This window comes from Thermobia domestica, chromosome 16, assembly GCF_964235325.1.
Source record: "Thermobia domestica chromosome 16, izTheDome1.hap1.1, whole genome shotgun sequence".
NCBI lineage: Eukaryota > Metazoa > Arthropoda > Insecta > Zygentoma > Lepismatidae > Thermobia > Thermobia domestica.
Genome location: NC_137469.1, coordinates 64,864,212 through 64,881,774, shown reverse-complemented (window position 1 = coordinate 64,881,774; position 17,563 = coordinate 64,864,212). Strand labels below are relative to the sequence as shown.

Genomic DNA, 17,563 nt, shown 5'->3' with positions numbered 1-17,563 from the left:
ATCTGGCCTCTTGCCGTCTGCACAACTGCATCCCAACGGTTCACATATAGAAGGAACGCCTGCTGAAATTAGTGCCCTCATGATAATGTCGTTGACGCTGGAGTGGCGTGAATGTCTGCCTGCACTATTGGCACAGGAGAGTCCATGAAGGCCCTTCTTGTCTACGACACTTTTACAGGCAGGACATCTGTGTTGCTCCCAAACGCAGTGCACTGACAATTCGAAAACTGTCATTGGGAAGATGTAATCCTAAAGAAGGTGACGGGATAGCATGGAGCCAAGCGCCTGCTTCTGGAGATGATGTAGCTAGAAGTCTGGCCTTATCTTCTGGGTTATCGGATGACTGAAGTAGAGCTGAAAAGTGATGATTTATAAGAGGATCGTCCCAAGAGGATTGTAGTCCTCTCTTATCAAGGTCAGGGGGATCTGATCCCACTATAGATGACCACTTAGCAATGCTATCGTTGACATCCGAATCCGATACTAGGCTAAGATCTTGTTGGAGAGTGGTCTCGATCAATGGCTTAGCGCCATAGAATGAAGACAGAAAGGATGAAATAGCCAGATCCATGGCGCGACGAATGCCGAGACCTCCGTGGTTAATTGAATTTTTCAAATTATATAATATTGTTTCGTACATATTTATTTCTGTATTCATTGATTAAGTACAAAATTGTTACAATTTTTTATATTAATTTTTTCAATTTTATTTCACATGAAAATATATATTTTCTGAAAAAGTAAGTGTATTTTATATATTTTTATTACAATTCAAAATTATTCGACCTTCAAATAAAATAACAACAGGCATAAATGAGGAATGGAACAATAATTGCTAACAGAATAACAGAAAAATATAATAATTTGAATAAAATTGTAACAATTGCATTAAATAAATTTATGAAATAATTGCGAAAAAATAATTAAGTCAACAGGAAATATATTTCGATAGTCGAACCAAAGGAAGGGGTAGAAAACCACCTATCAACGGCATCATATCTAGTGTTACTGTCTGCTTTTCTACGCCATCCAATGATATTACACCTTATTTGTATAGTATGTCTTCCAGTTGTATAAATGGTCATTGTTGTCCTTTGTGTTAGAGAAGAAACACCTCATCTAGTTCTTTTCCATGTGGTAAGGTGCCAAGAACCGACGACACGTTGCCACGTTGGATAGCAATAGATATGCGTTGAATTAGGAAAGGTGTTGAACGAATATCTCCAGTAACGATATAAATGCGTCTGCCTACTTCTCTAATAAAATCAAGGCTTGCAGATCCCCAAGCACCACTAGTCTCGATGGCAATTGGAGCAAAAATAAATTGATCAAGGAGGTTGTTATATTTCCTTTGCTTTTCAACTTCTCTACGACTAGCAACAGCTCCAGCATTCATAACAGCTAAAGGGAGACTTGAATGGGCAAATGTATCTGAACACGTAAAATCCCATACTAGTGCTTTGCCTTTCAACCAAGGAACTAATGTCATGCCATCAGGTCGTTTACCATCTGAACGACAATATCCTCAAGGTTCACGTATGGAAGGAATTCCAGCTGTGGTAAGGGCTCGTAAAATGATATCATTCACAGAAGAGTCTCTATCCATGCTCTTCATGCATGAAAGGCCGTGCAGGCCACGTTGGTTAACTTGATCCCCGCAAGCTGGACAGCGATGTGGCTCACAAATATCTGCACCTAATCTTAAGGCGACAGAGACGCGAAATGCCTCATTAGTCATATGAAGACCTAATGGTGGGGAGGATATTGCATTCAACAATGCCCCAGCATGTAGGGATGAGGCAGCACGAATCCTGGCTTTATCCTCTGGAGCAATAACTGACTGTAAGAGAAGTTCATGAAAATGCGCTGCAATTGCCTGTACCAAGATGCCTGAGAACCTCTTTTGTTAATTTCTGGAAGATCTGTATCTGTTAAATTTTTCCATTTGGTAGAGCCTTCTTGAACTGTGCCATCTGGGTCTAGGTGGTAACCTTGCGGAAGAAGAGCCTCGACTAAACGAAGAGATCCGTGGTAGGACGCTAAAAAGGAAGGAATCGCCATATCCACGGATCGCCGAATACCAAGACCCCCTAATCTCACAGGCAAGGATGCTTGAATCCAAGATTCGTCGCTTAAGGAGCAGTTTAAAATTGACTCCAGACCCATTTTAAGGATATGATCATATTTCTTCAGTAGTGGAGTCTCATTCCAAGATGGAAAGCATCGTAAGAAGTAGTTTAAACGAGGGATCGACAAAGAGGCACGTAGAAGAAAGAAAGCTGCATATACAGAAATCGAGGCGAGTCGAGACAAAAAATATTCTAACTTCGATATTTTGCTTAACAGGACATTGGTAAAAGCTTCCTTTGTGAGAGCGGCGCCTAGAAGACAAGCATCCTGGTTAGTTAGGAGACGTATTCCTGGGGCAGTTTCGTCATTTTTTTTAAATAATAGGTCGAACTTGGCTTCGTCTGACCCAAGAAAACCAACTTCACACTTTGAAAAATTCAAATATAGGCCAAGTGCAGATGCCTTCTCATTTATTTGTGCTAGAGTTGAAAGAACTACTTCCGGTTCATCAGCTAGTTCCATCATCCAAATACCAAATACCAAGTATCTATATTAATATTTTATAACAATAACAACAATGAAATTTAAACATGATTTCTAAGGAGCAAACGCAATTTGAATAAATTTTATGTTACAGGTGGATGGAACAATATTTAAAAAGTTTAAACTATTTTAAAATCTTTAAAGGAGCAGTTCGACTTAAAAACAAGTTTGGTGCAATAGAAAGAGAAACAAAAAATAAGAGACCCGTATTTTTTTATATCTTGATAGGCCGTCTCGTTCAGCTTCTACAGGCATTTGTTTTTGATGAATCGTAAATCGTGACGTCATTGGTGGGATACGTGAGAAACTCAATGTGAGTCAGCAACCACTCCCTTGTACGCAGCTGATAAACCTTTAATAGTGCATTGGATTTAATAGATTGTGTTTTGGATTTGTTAGCAGTCTTGCTGTGTTGAATTCTTGAGGGAAGTCTGTTAGTTGTTTTTCCTATAGCATTAGTATAAAAAAAAAGAGTAGAGAGCAGTAATTACGTTTGTTGTGCGAAACAATGTTTCTTCCAGACATGTTTTTAGGGTGGCACTGTCTCCCGGAGCTCTGAGAGATTCCCCCGGAGGAGACCAAAATAATACGTCTATAATGTAATAAATATAATAATACTGTGTAAAAATAATGTGCCTCTCCGAATACTAAGTGTCCATTCCCCCCCCCGGATTTTTTTTCTGAAAGAAACACTAGTGTGAAGTAGAAAACACGTGTTAGTACAGCGCGTGCTGTGTCTGTGTAATGAAGTAGAAATGCCTAACACCTGCTGTGTTTTCGGTTGTAATTCTTGTGCAATTGAAGCTGAGGACGTAAAGTATCTTTTCTTAAGTTTCTAAGTCGTGAGAAATCATCAGATCGATATAAATTATGGCCCAAGAAAATCAATGGGAAAAAAAATGTACCAAATAAAATCACCCGTGTTCCAAACATCTTGAAGAGCCGGCCTTCGAGAAGTCAAGTTTACTGAAAGAAAAGTTAATGCCAGTGGCGGATCTAGGCTGGGGCCGGGGGCCTAGGCACCCCAGTTTTTGAGTGACAAAATTGATTTAAGCTATTATTTAGATATTTTTGAAAGTTTTTAGTAAACATGATATACATATCATAGTCTGGGTTCTGACCCCCCCCCCCCCGAGTTTTTAGCGTCTAGATGCACTTCTGGCTAATGCCAGAAGAATTATTTACACGCAAACTGAGAAAGAATGCTGTTTCAAATATATTATTGAAAGGTTTAAAATCCGAGCCATTGAACAAGCACCGATCTATGTCCAGTTACCAACGTACAAATATCGTACAAGACGCAATTGATGGTTGTAGTCAAGACGAGGCCTTAGAGGGTAATAGAGACGATGTCACTTATGATTCTAAAGATACTGCTTTAGAAATAAGCTATACAACGTGAATTAGGGAGTGAAATATACCGGCTTGTAGAAGGAATCAGTGACGATGACTGTTCCTCAAGACATTAAACCATCGTTAAATTCCTCTGTATCATGTGACAATGATGATGAAACGGGTGATAAGAGTTGTTTCGCGGACAGCTATGAGAATAAAAGAAATTTAACCGGTGAAGTGTTTTTCGTATTCTGGCAAACTTTACAGATGCTATTAATATTTCATTTTTGCCTCATATGTTACACTCCTGAACATACCTTGAATCACAAAATTATATGGTCAGCGTTAAAAATTGCAACAAAACGTGAAAATGAACATACTTACGTTTGAGAATCAGAAGAATGATTAAAGAAAAGGTACTTAGGTGTTGAAGCAATCTCGTCCGCCATCTATTTACATATTGGTTTCGATTTTTTTTTTTTTTTGAAACGCTGAACTCATGCTTTATAGGTTACGTTTTATAATATTATAAAAAAAGTTTGTACAGCCCACCATCAGATATCATTTTCTACATGCAGATGATATTTGTAAGTCTTTGCAATCAGTTCTGAAAAAGGAAACCGCACTTAGGACGTGCCACCGCACCTCTCACAAACGAAATGCTTGGCACTGTGAAGTATGTAAGCCTGCTCTCGCTTCTTGCCCACCTATGACGTCATCACAAAATCTTTCTTCCTCTGTTACTCGCTAACGACTGAACGTATCGCGATCAAACAAACACCATTCCTTTTAGAATTTTCAACTCTACAAATGGAAATAAATTGTAAAAAATGCATTTCTAAGTCGAACTGCTCCTTTAAGACTTGAGGAAGAAGTATCGAAAGAAATAGTGGTGGCATAAGGAGTTTTTGACTCACATCAGAACTAGCGCAATTTTGGTATCAGGGTCATGAGACAATGTTTCCAAAGTTTTCTGGTCTCAAGATTTCCATTTCTTTCCTATCACACCATTTTTAAATATCAATATTATATTTTTTCGCTATATTTTAATTATTCTTTATTCTTTGTTTGTTAAAGTTTATTATGAGTATTACAGTGATTATTTTTATTTATTGTTTTCTTTATTATTAATTTTCTCATTTTTTAAATATTGTAGTTAATAATAAAAATAAAAATTAAACTTACTGGAACACCCAGATGTGAAAAACCGCGGTCTGACGTCTCAAGCTGAAAAGTTAGCAATTACAAATTTGCAAATCACTGTTTTAATTGGAGCGGAAAAGTAAGATTGGAGTAGAGATATACTTCATTTCAGTCGCAGTATTATAGGCAATATATAAAAATAACGCAGAATAAGAAGCAGTATTATCAAGTGTGGTAATACGACGTAAGTATTTATTGATATTTCCTGAGAAATAGTAAGAAGGGAAATAATCTTCCCTTACAGTTGGAGGATACGGATAAAAATATATAGTTCTACAAACATCATAATTTCTTTCTTTAAAAAAATAATAAATGCATTCTTTTTATTAATATGCATTCTACTTCCTTAAGTAATTGTCATGATTATTAATTTTGCTTTTTAATTTTTGCTCTACTTTTTATTTTATTTATTATGTTCTATTCCATTTTATTTGTATTCTTCTTTATGCAGAAATTACTCCTTCTCTATTTCCGAGCAAACAATCTATTACACAAACGCATATTGACCTCAATTGAATCCCTAAGTAACACCGTTTTGCGATCCCTACACCTACATGTTGTTTTCTTCGACGTAATTCGGAACTATGTCTGTACAATATCTATTACTTTAGCTTTCACCTTATTTCCTATCAGTTCAGATGAATCTTCAGCGGAAGGGCTTAGGAAGTTTTCCCCTCTTTCTCTGTAAGTGATTCTATTTTATTATGAAACGAGAGAAAAATTAGGTTGGGTCGAAGGGGGTTGGAAACGAAGGAATTTTGCAAAGGGTAAAGAAAAAGACTACCGTGAAAACACCAAAAACACTATCACGCAACACGAATAAATCACTTTCTAGCATAATGTAACTTCTTTTGGGAATCAGATGTACTGTGGAAAGAATTAAAAAAATACTACTTTAACATGAATTTCTAACTTTTTTTCTTGTATTTATAACAATAAAACAATAAATATTTTGCCCAAAATGTTACATTAGACATGGTGGCATATTATTCCATTATTTTACATTGTTTTCTTCTAATTATGCAAGAAATTTTACTAAAATTCGATAAGAATTTTAGTAATTTTAGTCGCAATAGGAATAATACCCAAGGAATATGAGACAGTAAATAAAAAGTACATCCAAGATTGGCGCAACAATAAAATCATTAACATGAACTGCCAATCTTCTCTGTCTGAACCACAGAATACACAATTTGAACCTGGCAGTTCATAACTACTAATTTGACATGTGAGTGGCAGCAATCGAAATGTTTACGCAACTGCTCTATCCCGTGAGTCCATTGCTTTGTATTTTCGTAATGTTGTTGTTACTTTTACTGCTATTGTTATCTCCCAGAACAAGGCTCTACGAAAAGACCGAAAGTTTGAAAGTGCAAGGAATTTTCAGGAATCAGAATTACAAATAAATGACATTATTATTAACATTTCTGAGCGTGTTAGAGTAATGTGATAAGAATTTAATTTACTCAAAAAGTTAACAAAATTTAATGTAAATAAAATGTGCATTACGTACTAATATTATGTCACCTGATAATGTACTTCAAGGCATATTGAATACTTATATCTTTATTGTAACGTTTTGTAGGAAACATTTCTTGTCATATATATATATATATATATATATGTATATATATATATATATATATATATATATATATATATATATATATATATATATATGAAAAATAGTTTAGTTTCATGATAAAAGTAGATCTTTTCTTCCACAATCTTTCCGAAGTTTTAGGGACTAATTAGAAAGACAATGTGGTCCTCAGAAAAGGATTAACCACTTTTTAAATCCAATATGCTTACAAGATAATAATATTTATAAACTAGTATATTTTTATATCACAATGATACTTATGGACTTGCAGGAACTTGAGCAAAAAGTTGCAAGATTCCACGGCCGCCAAGCTGCTATCCTTTATCAAAGTTCTTTCGATGCCAATGGCGGACTCTTTGAAGCTCTTCTAACTGAAAATGATGGCGTATTCTATGATGAAATGTGTCATGTGTCCATAGTTAATGGAATTCTGCTGTCCAAAGCAAAAAAATTTCCCTACAAGCATTTAGATGCTGGAGGTAATTATAATAAAATTTTCAAAAACAATCATAGCAGGAAAGCATATTTGCTGTAACATAGTTGTTATGCATTATTATGTCATATACTCAAAGATACTTAGACCAACAGCGAAGAAAATAGGGAAAAAATTCTCAAACTTCTAAAGATACCTAATAAATGACTAAAATGCTAATTGATAAAACGAACAAACAAAATTTTAGAAATTGAGATTCACACAAGTGGCTTATGAACCTATGCTAATGTTAATGTATACTTAGACGTCAAGGAATTATTTTCCTACCTCACTAAGTACTAACTGTGGGTCTATAGAAATGATTAATAAGAAATATCCCATACCTGTATATATACCAAGTGTGTGAAAAATAACTAGATATGTAATGCTCTATAAAAATTATATTATTATTAACAGAGACACAGGATTCCAACTGAGTAAAACATGGACACCAATCATATCCCGCCATTTCAAGCACCAATCAGAAGAGTCCAATCATACATACATGAATATATATATATTCCATACACTCCATTGCACCATCATATTCGCCCGAAGATGAGGACGATGTCAGCCCTCGAAACGTCGCAAGATATAACAGTATTTACCTGGCTGCTAGCCCGAGAAGACCTATTCACAACACGTCGCCAGGAAAGCTTCAATAGATACTATATTATTATTGATTTCGTGCTGAAAACAATGCTACAATATAAAGTATTTATTAAGATTTCAGATTATCTGCTTCACGTAGGTTAAAACGTTCACCGTTGGAAGCAGCAACCGAAATATAAACAAACATTGCAGACCGCTTATCTGTTTATGAGCGAGACGAGACCTCACGAGTGGCTAGCATGAAATCTAGATCTCCGTCCGTGTGATTTTTTTTTTTTTTTTTTTTGTGGGTTTATACTAAAAAGAAAGTGTACAAGTACAAACCTGACACACTGGAGAAATTGGAGGCGCGGAATCGGGAGCTTGTTGCAAACAACACAATTTACTTTCTGTAGAAAAGTATCAATTGTATCCCTGTCCGTTTCAGGAACTGTTAACAACATAAGCACCTATGCTAAGTTACGGACTCAGAAGTTTGATAATGTGGTGCAGATTGAAGACAGATTAGGCAGAGTAAAACAAAAATACTAACACGTAAGAATAAGTGCGTTTTTGCACATGTTTAAAGAAACTGCATACATAGATACACGCATCTATAAACTATGGACTTATCCAAGAAAGTATCTGAGAAAATTTAAGTGTGTAAGTGTAAATATTTCACAGTGTAAACTACTTAAGTACATCAAGTAGAAGAGGTTTTATAATAACATTCATCTTTTGAATGGAACCATTGGTTTAAATTCTTTAATAATATCACTTCATAGATATCCACTTTCCAACAGAAAACAAGATGTTGGAGCAACATGAGTCACACACAAAAAAGAATAGGTATTCAAAACTTAATGAATTTTGTAGGACAAATGAAGACCGGAGTTAATATGAGTACAGCTGCACCCACTGTGCGGGCATCTATGCCTATGTTGAGTTTTTACATATTCTTTTGTATTGTTACCTAACGAAGGACACGTGCGTTCTAATAAATAAGAATCAATGTTACAGAATTTATAAGTTTTTAATAATACCTAGTTATTTTTCACCCACCCTGTAGATATATAGGATGTTCGGAACATTCAAACTGTTGGGATTTATCCCCAGAGTTTCTTACTGTAATCACTATTAACAGATATGGGCACTTAGAACCCGCATATGACACAAGGGCAAGTCATTAAGTATCGAGGATTCTTTTGAGACTGAAATTAGAGTCAAATAACGGTAAGATAAGGACGAATGAGGTTGATAATAATTTGTAATAATTCGCAAGCACCAATGAAGTAGTTTTTATTTATGTATTCATGTGTACTTCATATATATACATGAAAATCATTTGCCTTATCTTCACACCAAGACAGCTTTTCTAAAGGTGTCAGCATCCTTTCTTTATCAGTGTTCACATTTTAATGCCTAAAGTTCAGTTGTTTAATCATGTAACGACCACAATCATTACATATATTTCTTTTATCTTTAATAAATTTATTTTTTTTAAATTTCTTTCTTATTTTAGTGCCATTTGTATTTGTTTTTTTCATTTATTAAGGATAAGGGGAAAACGGAAGGAATGTCACAAAACTGCATTTTTGAGAAAACGGTGGTTTAATATTGAAAACCGCTTAAAAACAATAGAGTTAGTCAAATCTTTTGCCCCTTTTTACATGGATTTACATCTACGCATGCATGGCATATACAGTCAAAGAGTCACCAACAGATAGGACAAAGAACCCGATAAAGCATGCACGTGGACATTTCTTGTTTTCTCCCCTTACCCTTCATATATATCTGACATGATCGTGGTGTATGGGAATTAGTAATTCCTAGGAAATTTTACTGCCTCTCACACGACTCATGGAAGCCATTATTATTATTATTTGGCAGCTTTCTCCACTTTCATGTTCTGATAATGTAATGATAGAATTTAATGCAATAAGATAAAAGAAGACACTCATTTTTAAATGATTTATTAATGTTTTACTAAAATCAATTATAAATTAGCTTCGCTGAAGATGCATTCTTTATCGCTTTACAGAAACTGCACATAACTTCATTTTCCCTATTTCATGCTCTAGTTCATCTCAAGGATAGTGTATAAAATGTACCAGTACATGATTGGATTTATCTATATTTACACAATTTTATATAATCTCTATGTACCAAATCACTTGTTATGCTATTTGGTATATATTGCAAACGTAGCTCAGTGAAAAATTAATCTTCAGCTTCCTCGTGGCTATGTGGTTAGCTTTGTCCTTTCGGAGCAGGAAGCCCAGGTTCGGTTCCCGGTGGAAGATCATGTGGTTTAGATCCACATTAAGCTGTAGGTCCACATCTCATTAGGATTAGGATTAGGAATTAGATTTCTGGGCTGTCGGTATCTAAGGCCATTTAGCCCGACATATAACCTCGACGCTGAAAGGCACAATATCTAAAGATTGTTCGCAACTGTCTCTGGTAATATTCCAATCCAACCAACTAACCAAAAAAGAATTTTATATACAGTTAGGTGAAGCCTTCAGTACAGGAGCATCATTTCAGTATGCTTAAGGGAGCATGATTCTCCACCGATATATGAGTTTTTGTCCTTTATTTCTCAGATTTTGATCTGTTATTAATAGTTGAAGTAAAACGATTCATTTCGTTCATTAGTACGTTGCTTACTATTGACATACGGTATATTTGAATCAGATTTTGATATCCGTTATGTAGTAAAATAGTTTTATCGTCATACCAATAATGAAAATGTGCATCTACCGATCCCGTAACAGAGAGAAGGAGAGAGGTCTGAGGTGGTAAGCAGAAAACCTTGCAAGCATACTGGATTGCGGCGAGGAAAGCTGGAGGCGCAATTTGGGAGCTACGGTTAACTCCTTAGGTTTTAATCTCTATCTCTTAAACCTTCCACTACCGCATACTGTTATCTCTCATGATTAAGTTGAATGAATGTCAAAAGAAGGCAATGAGTTTCACCTATTTCAGTGTATTTTTATGGAACGACAAACTTAACTAGTAATCATCCAATAATTCCGTCAAATTCAAGAGAAGGATGTGAAATCTTACTCAAAGACATTGAATCAGTAATGAGAAGATAATCTGTGAACTTTTCAATTGTTTCGTTTCATTGATTGTTGAAAGCACTTTATTTTACATGTCAGTAATATGTTTCCAATAACTCTAAATTCCTTAATAATAATAAAAAAAGAAAATATAAAAAAGTGCACGGATTATTCCTCATTATTGGTTGATTCAACTTGTCTTTGAATCTGACGGAATTATTGCTTCCCTAAAAACACATTGGAAAAATAAGAGAAGTGACTCCCCTTCGTTGACGATTGGTGTATCTCTACATCCACTTGATCTAGATAAAGTGCCTCCATTGTGTATACATTATTGAAACTGTTAAATGTTGTTTATTGTTCAGGAATGTTGAAAATAATTTTATTTTTGTATTATAAGATCTAGCACAACAACTTTTCGGTTGTCCGAAATGCAGAATTAAGATTATTGCAACAGACGGTGTCTTCCCTTTGACTGGTGAAATAGCTCCACTTCCAAAGTTGATTGATATAGCCAACAAATGTAAGGCCATCATGTTCGTAGACGATTCTGAAGCAACAGGGATTATTGGAGAAACAGGAAGGTATTGCCGATCTTACATTAATTTATAAATTATTTATTCAAATATTGTTTCACATTGCTTAATAGATACAATGCCGAAGTGAAAAAAAAGTTTAATTTATATTTATGTATTTAACGTAGTTTTTACATAGACATTTATGATGCAAGATCTAACTTTTCCCCCCATCTGTTTAATTTTAATTCTTGACTTTTAACGACAATATATTGCTTTCAACCTTAGGGGTACAATTAATAAAAAGATTGTATAATTTTAAAGTTGATTTATATCGAAGTTGCATCATTGTTTTGGTAAATGGTATCATGTGGTAAATGCTTTGTGTACGCATAACTAAAGGAAGAAAGCAAAGATAAATATTCAACGAACTTAAAAAGTTCGTTACTGAATTCTCTATGTCTGTGTGTGTATATCTGTCTGTTATTTGCGAATTTTTCAATTTTTAGCCCTCCACTCGATAGAGCATCAAAAACTATCTGGGAAAGTGATGAAATTTTTCGCGGCACTTACCGTTCTCGTGATATTGGCCAAAAAGTTCCGATTTCGGGAGACTTAAGGAGCCATATCTCGGGAACTGTAAGTCATAGAGAGATCATATTGGTGTCGATCAATACCTAAGAGGATGGTGAACATTTTGGTACCAAATAGTAACCGGGGCCACTGGCCAACTGGCTACCGTTCCCCAGATATTGGTCAAAATAATTGGGATATCGGGAGATTTAAGGAGCCATATCTCGGGAACCGTAAGACATAGAGAAATGATATTTTGCGAATTTTTCAATTCTGAGCCCTCCATTTTGAGCACTATAATGATTAATTTCATATTCTCTAAACAGCCGTTTTACATGTTGATTGTAAAATTCACTACCTAAATTTGTTTGTGTGTTAAACACGGGCAACTTAATTTTTTAAAAAGATATTGGTTATTGCTTTTACAATTTCAGGACCTTTCTTTGTTTTTAACGGAACACAAAATGCATATCGCGAAAAAATTATCAATACAACATAATATATATTTGTAATTATTATTATAATTTGCAATATTTTGCATATCTGCTAAATCCATTTGTAATATTTGTTGTCCTCGAAAAACAACATATCGTAGAACGTTTTAACAGAACTCTTAAACAAAACATGTGAAAAAATTTAGTACTCAAGGAAATTGTAAATAGATAGATATATTACAAGAATTGTTTAATGAGTATAATAATAAGATACATAGAACAATTGATATAAAACCTGTAGAAGTTAATAAAAAGAATGAATTCTTTTTTAAGTTTGTTTTGGCAATGCTCTTGGAGCATTCTCAACTGTTTTTTTTTTTTTTTTTTTTTTGAATACGGTATATGTAGCACGTCAAACAGTACAAAATGATAGAAACATATTGACTCTTCTAAATATATATAATAAAATAACGAACCAAAATAAAAAGCATGATAACCACCCATAAGCAGTTCTACAGATAGCAGGAACATTTTCAAATTCAGTAAATTCTACATCAAAACAATGTTGTAATTGTTAATGTCAATCTATTTTTAAATTATAATCTCTCCATTCTAATCAATCTAATTTTAAATTATAATTTAATTTAAATTATATTATATAACATTTATATTAAGAATGCTCTTAGCACAAAAGCAATAACTTGATTTTAGTAAAGAATTAAAATATAACAATAAAATTGTGAACAGAAAATGACAAATATTACACCTTACATCATCTCGAATATCTGTTATGAATTTTTAAAGTCCAATTGGACAGTAAAAATAATCTATCTAAATTTTTGCTGATTCTGTCTTTAGTTTCGGATTCTTTTAAAGCAGTTTAAAATTTTGTTTTCTACTTTGGGTTTACATGTTTCGTAATTTTTCAAGATCCAATAATAGAACTATTAGAAAAATAGATACATAATATATATATATAATATATACTGCTCTGAAAACCAATTATTATGAATTGTGTTTATAGCAACCAGATTACAATTAAATCTAGAATGAAAATGATAATAATAAGAGGATCGCCAGGGAGCAAATAGTTTCAAAATTTTGAAATTGTTATTAGCATAGAAACACTGAAGCTGAGATGTTTATTTTCATCTTAAAACTTAACTTGCACACTTTTTACCTTAAAATTTAGTACACATAATTTACTCACTTTCTGAATGATTTCCCACATAAATTAAAACTTCTTAATGTTCCATATATTTTTTCTCATGTTTAATGGATATAATGCTGAAGCAACAAAAATCAATTTAATTTACAATCAATTTAATTTATGTATTTAACATAGTTTTCACATAGACATTTATGATGCAAGATGTAACACATTTTGCTTTCCAACTGTGTGATATATAAATAAGTACATTTTTTTCATATTTCCTACGCAGCATATGCAATCTATAGAAGAACAATAGCTTTCCCGATAACTCCTTCTTGTAATCTTTCCAACAATTGGGTAATCATATCAGAAAATTCCAAATCCATCAGAGAATATAAACTTTCTTAAAATGCCTAAAAGTAAAATTAATTGAATATCACGTGTGTTCAAATTCAAAAATATTATGAATAACTATTAACGAAAGAAATTCTAGTTATTGAATAATAGATAATATTTCCCAATAATAATTTCAATTGATATAATTTAAGTTTTTTTCATAATTCATGTTTTATTTTCACATTAAATAATCCATTAGTTCATTCAGCGTAAAAATCCCAATTCAAAGTAATCAAAGTTTTTCTAATTGTCATTTAACTCTTTTAAAATCAAGATATTACAAGGGTTCAATAAAGTAAATTGTGGATTTTCACTTAGGAAAATTATCTTAGATTCAGGTTTATATATCATTATCTTCAAAATGAATTAAGCTGTTGAATGATACCATACACATATGACTCATAAATTCAGGAGTTTTCCCGATTTCTTAAATTTAGGCACTCCTTTTGGAGTGCCAGTGTCAGATATCTGCACAAAAGACATCCCGAAAAAAATTACGTTTTAGGCTATATATTTGCTAAGTTACATTGGTGTATGGCTAGTGGGTATGAAGATATAGTAAGGTTTCCAACCAAAACAGAGGAAACATTAAACGAATTTTGTTCTGTTACAGTTCTTTTGTAATTAATTAATTTTATTAGTTACAAAAATATTCAGGATATGTATAAATACATCAACGAATTTTAAAAAGGCTACCGACCTCGCGCGTATATTAAAGAAAGCGGATGGCACAATTCTCATGGATACAGATAGTATTTTGAATAGATGGAAAAATCTCTTTGACAATTTGGTCAACATACTGTCAAAAAATAATTATGTAGAAAAAGTGAAATGTATACAGCAGAACAGTATATCCCAGAACCTAACTGGACAGAAATAGAAATTGCTTAAAAACTCAAAGATACAGAATTCTCCGGTGTAGACGAAATTCCTGCTGAGTTAATTTTAGCTGGAGGGGAGAAGTTGTGAAACGACGTACAGAAACTCATTCTTCTCATCCGGAACAAAGAGGAAATTGCCACATGAATGGAAAGAATCAATCACTATTCCAATTCACAAGAAAGGCGAGAAAACTTATTATTAGGAGGGAGACATTGTAATAACTATGAAGGCATTTCTCTCTTTCGTCAACGTCTTCTAAAATCCTCTCAAACATTCTGTTAGCAAGATTGATCCCATTTGAAGATGAAATTATTGGAGATTATCAGTGCGGATTTAGGCGAAATCGATCAACTATTGACCAGATATTTATCATTCATCAAATACTCGAAAAGAAATGGGAATACAATACTTGTACATAAATTGTTTAGAATTGATTTTAGAAAGACCTATGATTCTGTTACGAGAGAGACATTGTATGTACAACATTCTTACAGAATCTGGAATACCGACAACGGTAGTTAGATTAATTATGTTACCCTCCACTTCTATGGAAAATTCTTCTGTCCTGAACTTGCATTCTTGACACACGCAGGATAGGTATTTTAGGGATCAAATAATTATTCTTCAACGAAGGTTGCCAGCTCGTGGAAGGTAATTGCTTCAGGATACTCCTGTTCAGCAGTGCGACCTATCAGCCTACAAATAAAATGATACACTTGATTTTCATCTGTTTTATTGTCATTTTCCCTTTATAAAATTTTCCTAGTAATGTTATTTAGCCAGTACAAAATTTAACATGTCTTCCTAGAAAAATCCAGCACAGCATCAGAATTAATATATGTTTTCTTGCGGCAGTTCCTCGTCAGCATATTCACAAAACAGTGTAAGCAAATTTGCATGCCTCATATTAGTACAACATAAATCTATCTGACAGCATGAGATCCGCGGTACGTATATATATTAACTTAATTGACATGTTTGAAATATACAATTATCTGGTTAATACATATATCATTAAGGTAACAGATGCAAGCAAGATTGATAGGCATTTCACTTTGACGGAATTTTGATCCGGAGGATCGAAGGCAGGATGACTCTTACTTATTCCTGCATTTTCTTACCTATTTCCATAACAGATAAAATAATTTTAAAACATTACTTAGGGAAATTTCAACGTTATTTTCTAATTTCCACTACATATATGTAAATATATTATGTAATTGCAGATGTGTCACAATCTGTTTGTTCTCTAACAACAGGAAAGCTTTTGTGTACAAACTTTTTATATATATTCTTTTTTTCATAATAACGAAGAAATCTGCTTTCAGAATTCTTCTCTGAACGCGTATATAATAGCCTGCGTACAGATCAATATTATGGGGGTAACTTGAATCAATAATTCATGTCGAACATAAATATGGTAATGTTAAGACAACAAAATTAAAACAATAAGATTAAATAAGAACATTCCCTTAGGGAATACAAATAATAATACTGTAACGACATAACGTTATAATTACAATGTGTTTAAATGAATCCCAAAGTAAAGTCCAAGTAGGAAAACTTATCTGCCAGCTTTCATGTCGAAGATGGCTGAAACAAGGAGACACGTTTTCTCCATTATCGTTCAATTTTGTTCTAGAATATGCTTTAAGGAAAATCAAAGATAGCAACCATGGTCTAGAGCTGAATAACACTAATCACAATATGGCTTGTGCTGATGATGCAAATGTGATAGGGGATGATATGAGGACAATAGAAAGAAATGCAGAGGTTTTATTAAACGCCTGCAGAGATTTAGAAGTAAATTCAGAGAAACTTAAATACATAGAAGTTCGCCGTGACCCGATAATACTGCAAATTTTGGACACTTTAAAATATCAAATAATACTTTCAACAAAGTGGATACTTTCAAATATCTAGGATTAACATTAATAGACCAAAAACATATCCACGAGGTGATTAAATGTCGAATGAAAGCAGATAATTCGTGTTATTATTCAGTCCAAAATCTTTTGTCTTAGCGAATTCTGTCGAAGAATTTGAAACTTAAAACGTATAAAGCGATAATTATGCCTTTTGTACTGTACGGTTGCATAATATTGTCGCTCACTTCGAGGGAAGAATCCAAACTGCCGAGCAGCCTGTGTACGTCATTGTTAATCAAATTCAATTGAAATATCCAGAGTGGTGTGGTGAGGATAAGATTATATTAATGCTAAGTGCGTTACACATGGAAAAGTCCTTTGAGTCTGTTATAGGTATGTGGTTAACTGGTACCGGATGAACTGGCATACTTGTTCAAACTGGAATAACAACGCCAAGTCGAGACGATGCACTCCTTACAACTTCTAATGTGAAACATACCAGATATGCCATGAAGTCACAGTTGCTACACTACACGCTCTATCGTACGAAAACTACGAGTCTTTCCATCAAGAAGAAGCTTTGAAAACTGGTAATATAGTATGTGGATATCGGCAAAGGCAGCACTCTGCTTAATTCCAATTCTGGGTTATAGTTATGGAGCTAGAAGCACCGTTGTTACTATTTGTGAAATATCACGCTTTACGTAGCCGTACATCACTTCATGTCCCTTGGTACTTAGCTTTAGATCACGTGCATTACGGGCGACAGTTGTCAATCTTTCTTCATATTCTGAAGCAACTTCAAGTTCATCATCGTGATGTATTTAAGGAATTCTGTATGGGACATTACACCAGCAGGG

The 17,563-nt window shown here is 33.8% G+C and overlaps 1 protein-coding gene across 1 annotated transcript in view; it reads left to right on the top strand.

Annotated features, from left to right (window-relative positions):
• The window catches only part of LOC145673118 (2-amino-3-ketobutyrate coenzyme A ligase, mitochondrial-like), a 57,004-nt gene that overhangs the window by 20,099 nt on the left and 19,342 nt on the right, over positions 1-17,563 (top strand). Inside the window, exons 4-5 of the mRNA XM_081742502.1 lie at positions 7,026-7,233; positions 11,283-11,466. Of these exons, the coding sequence (XP_081598628.1) occupies positions 7,026-7,233; positions 11,283-11,466 (392 nt within the window). The remainder of the gene's footprint in view (positions 1-7,025; positions 7,234-11,282; positions 11,467-17,563) is intronic.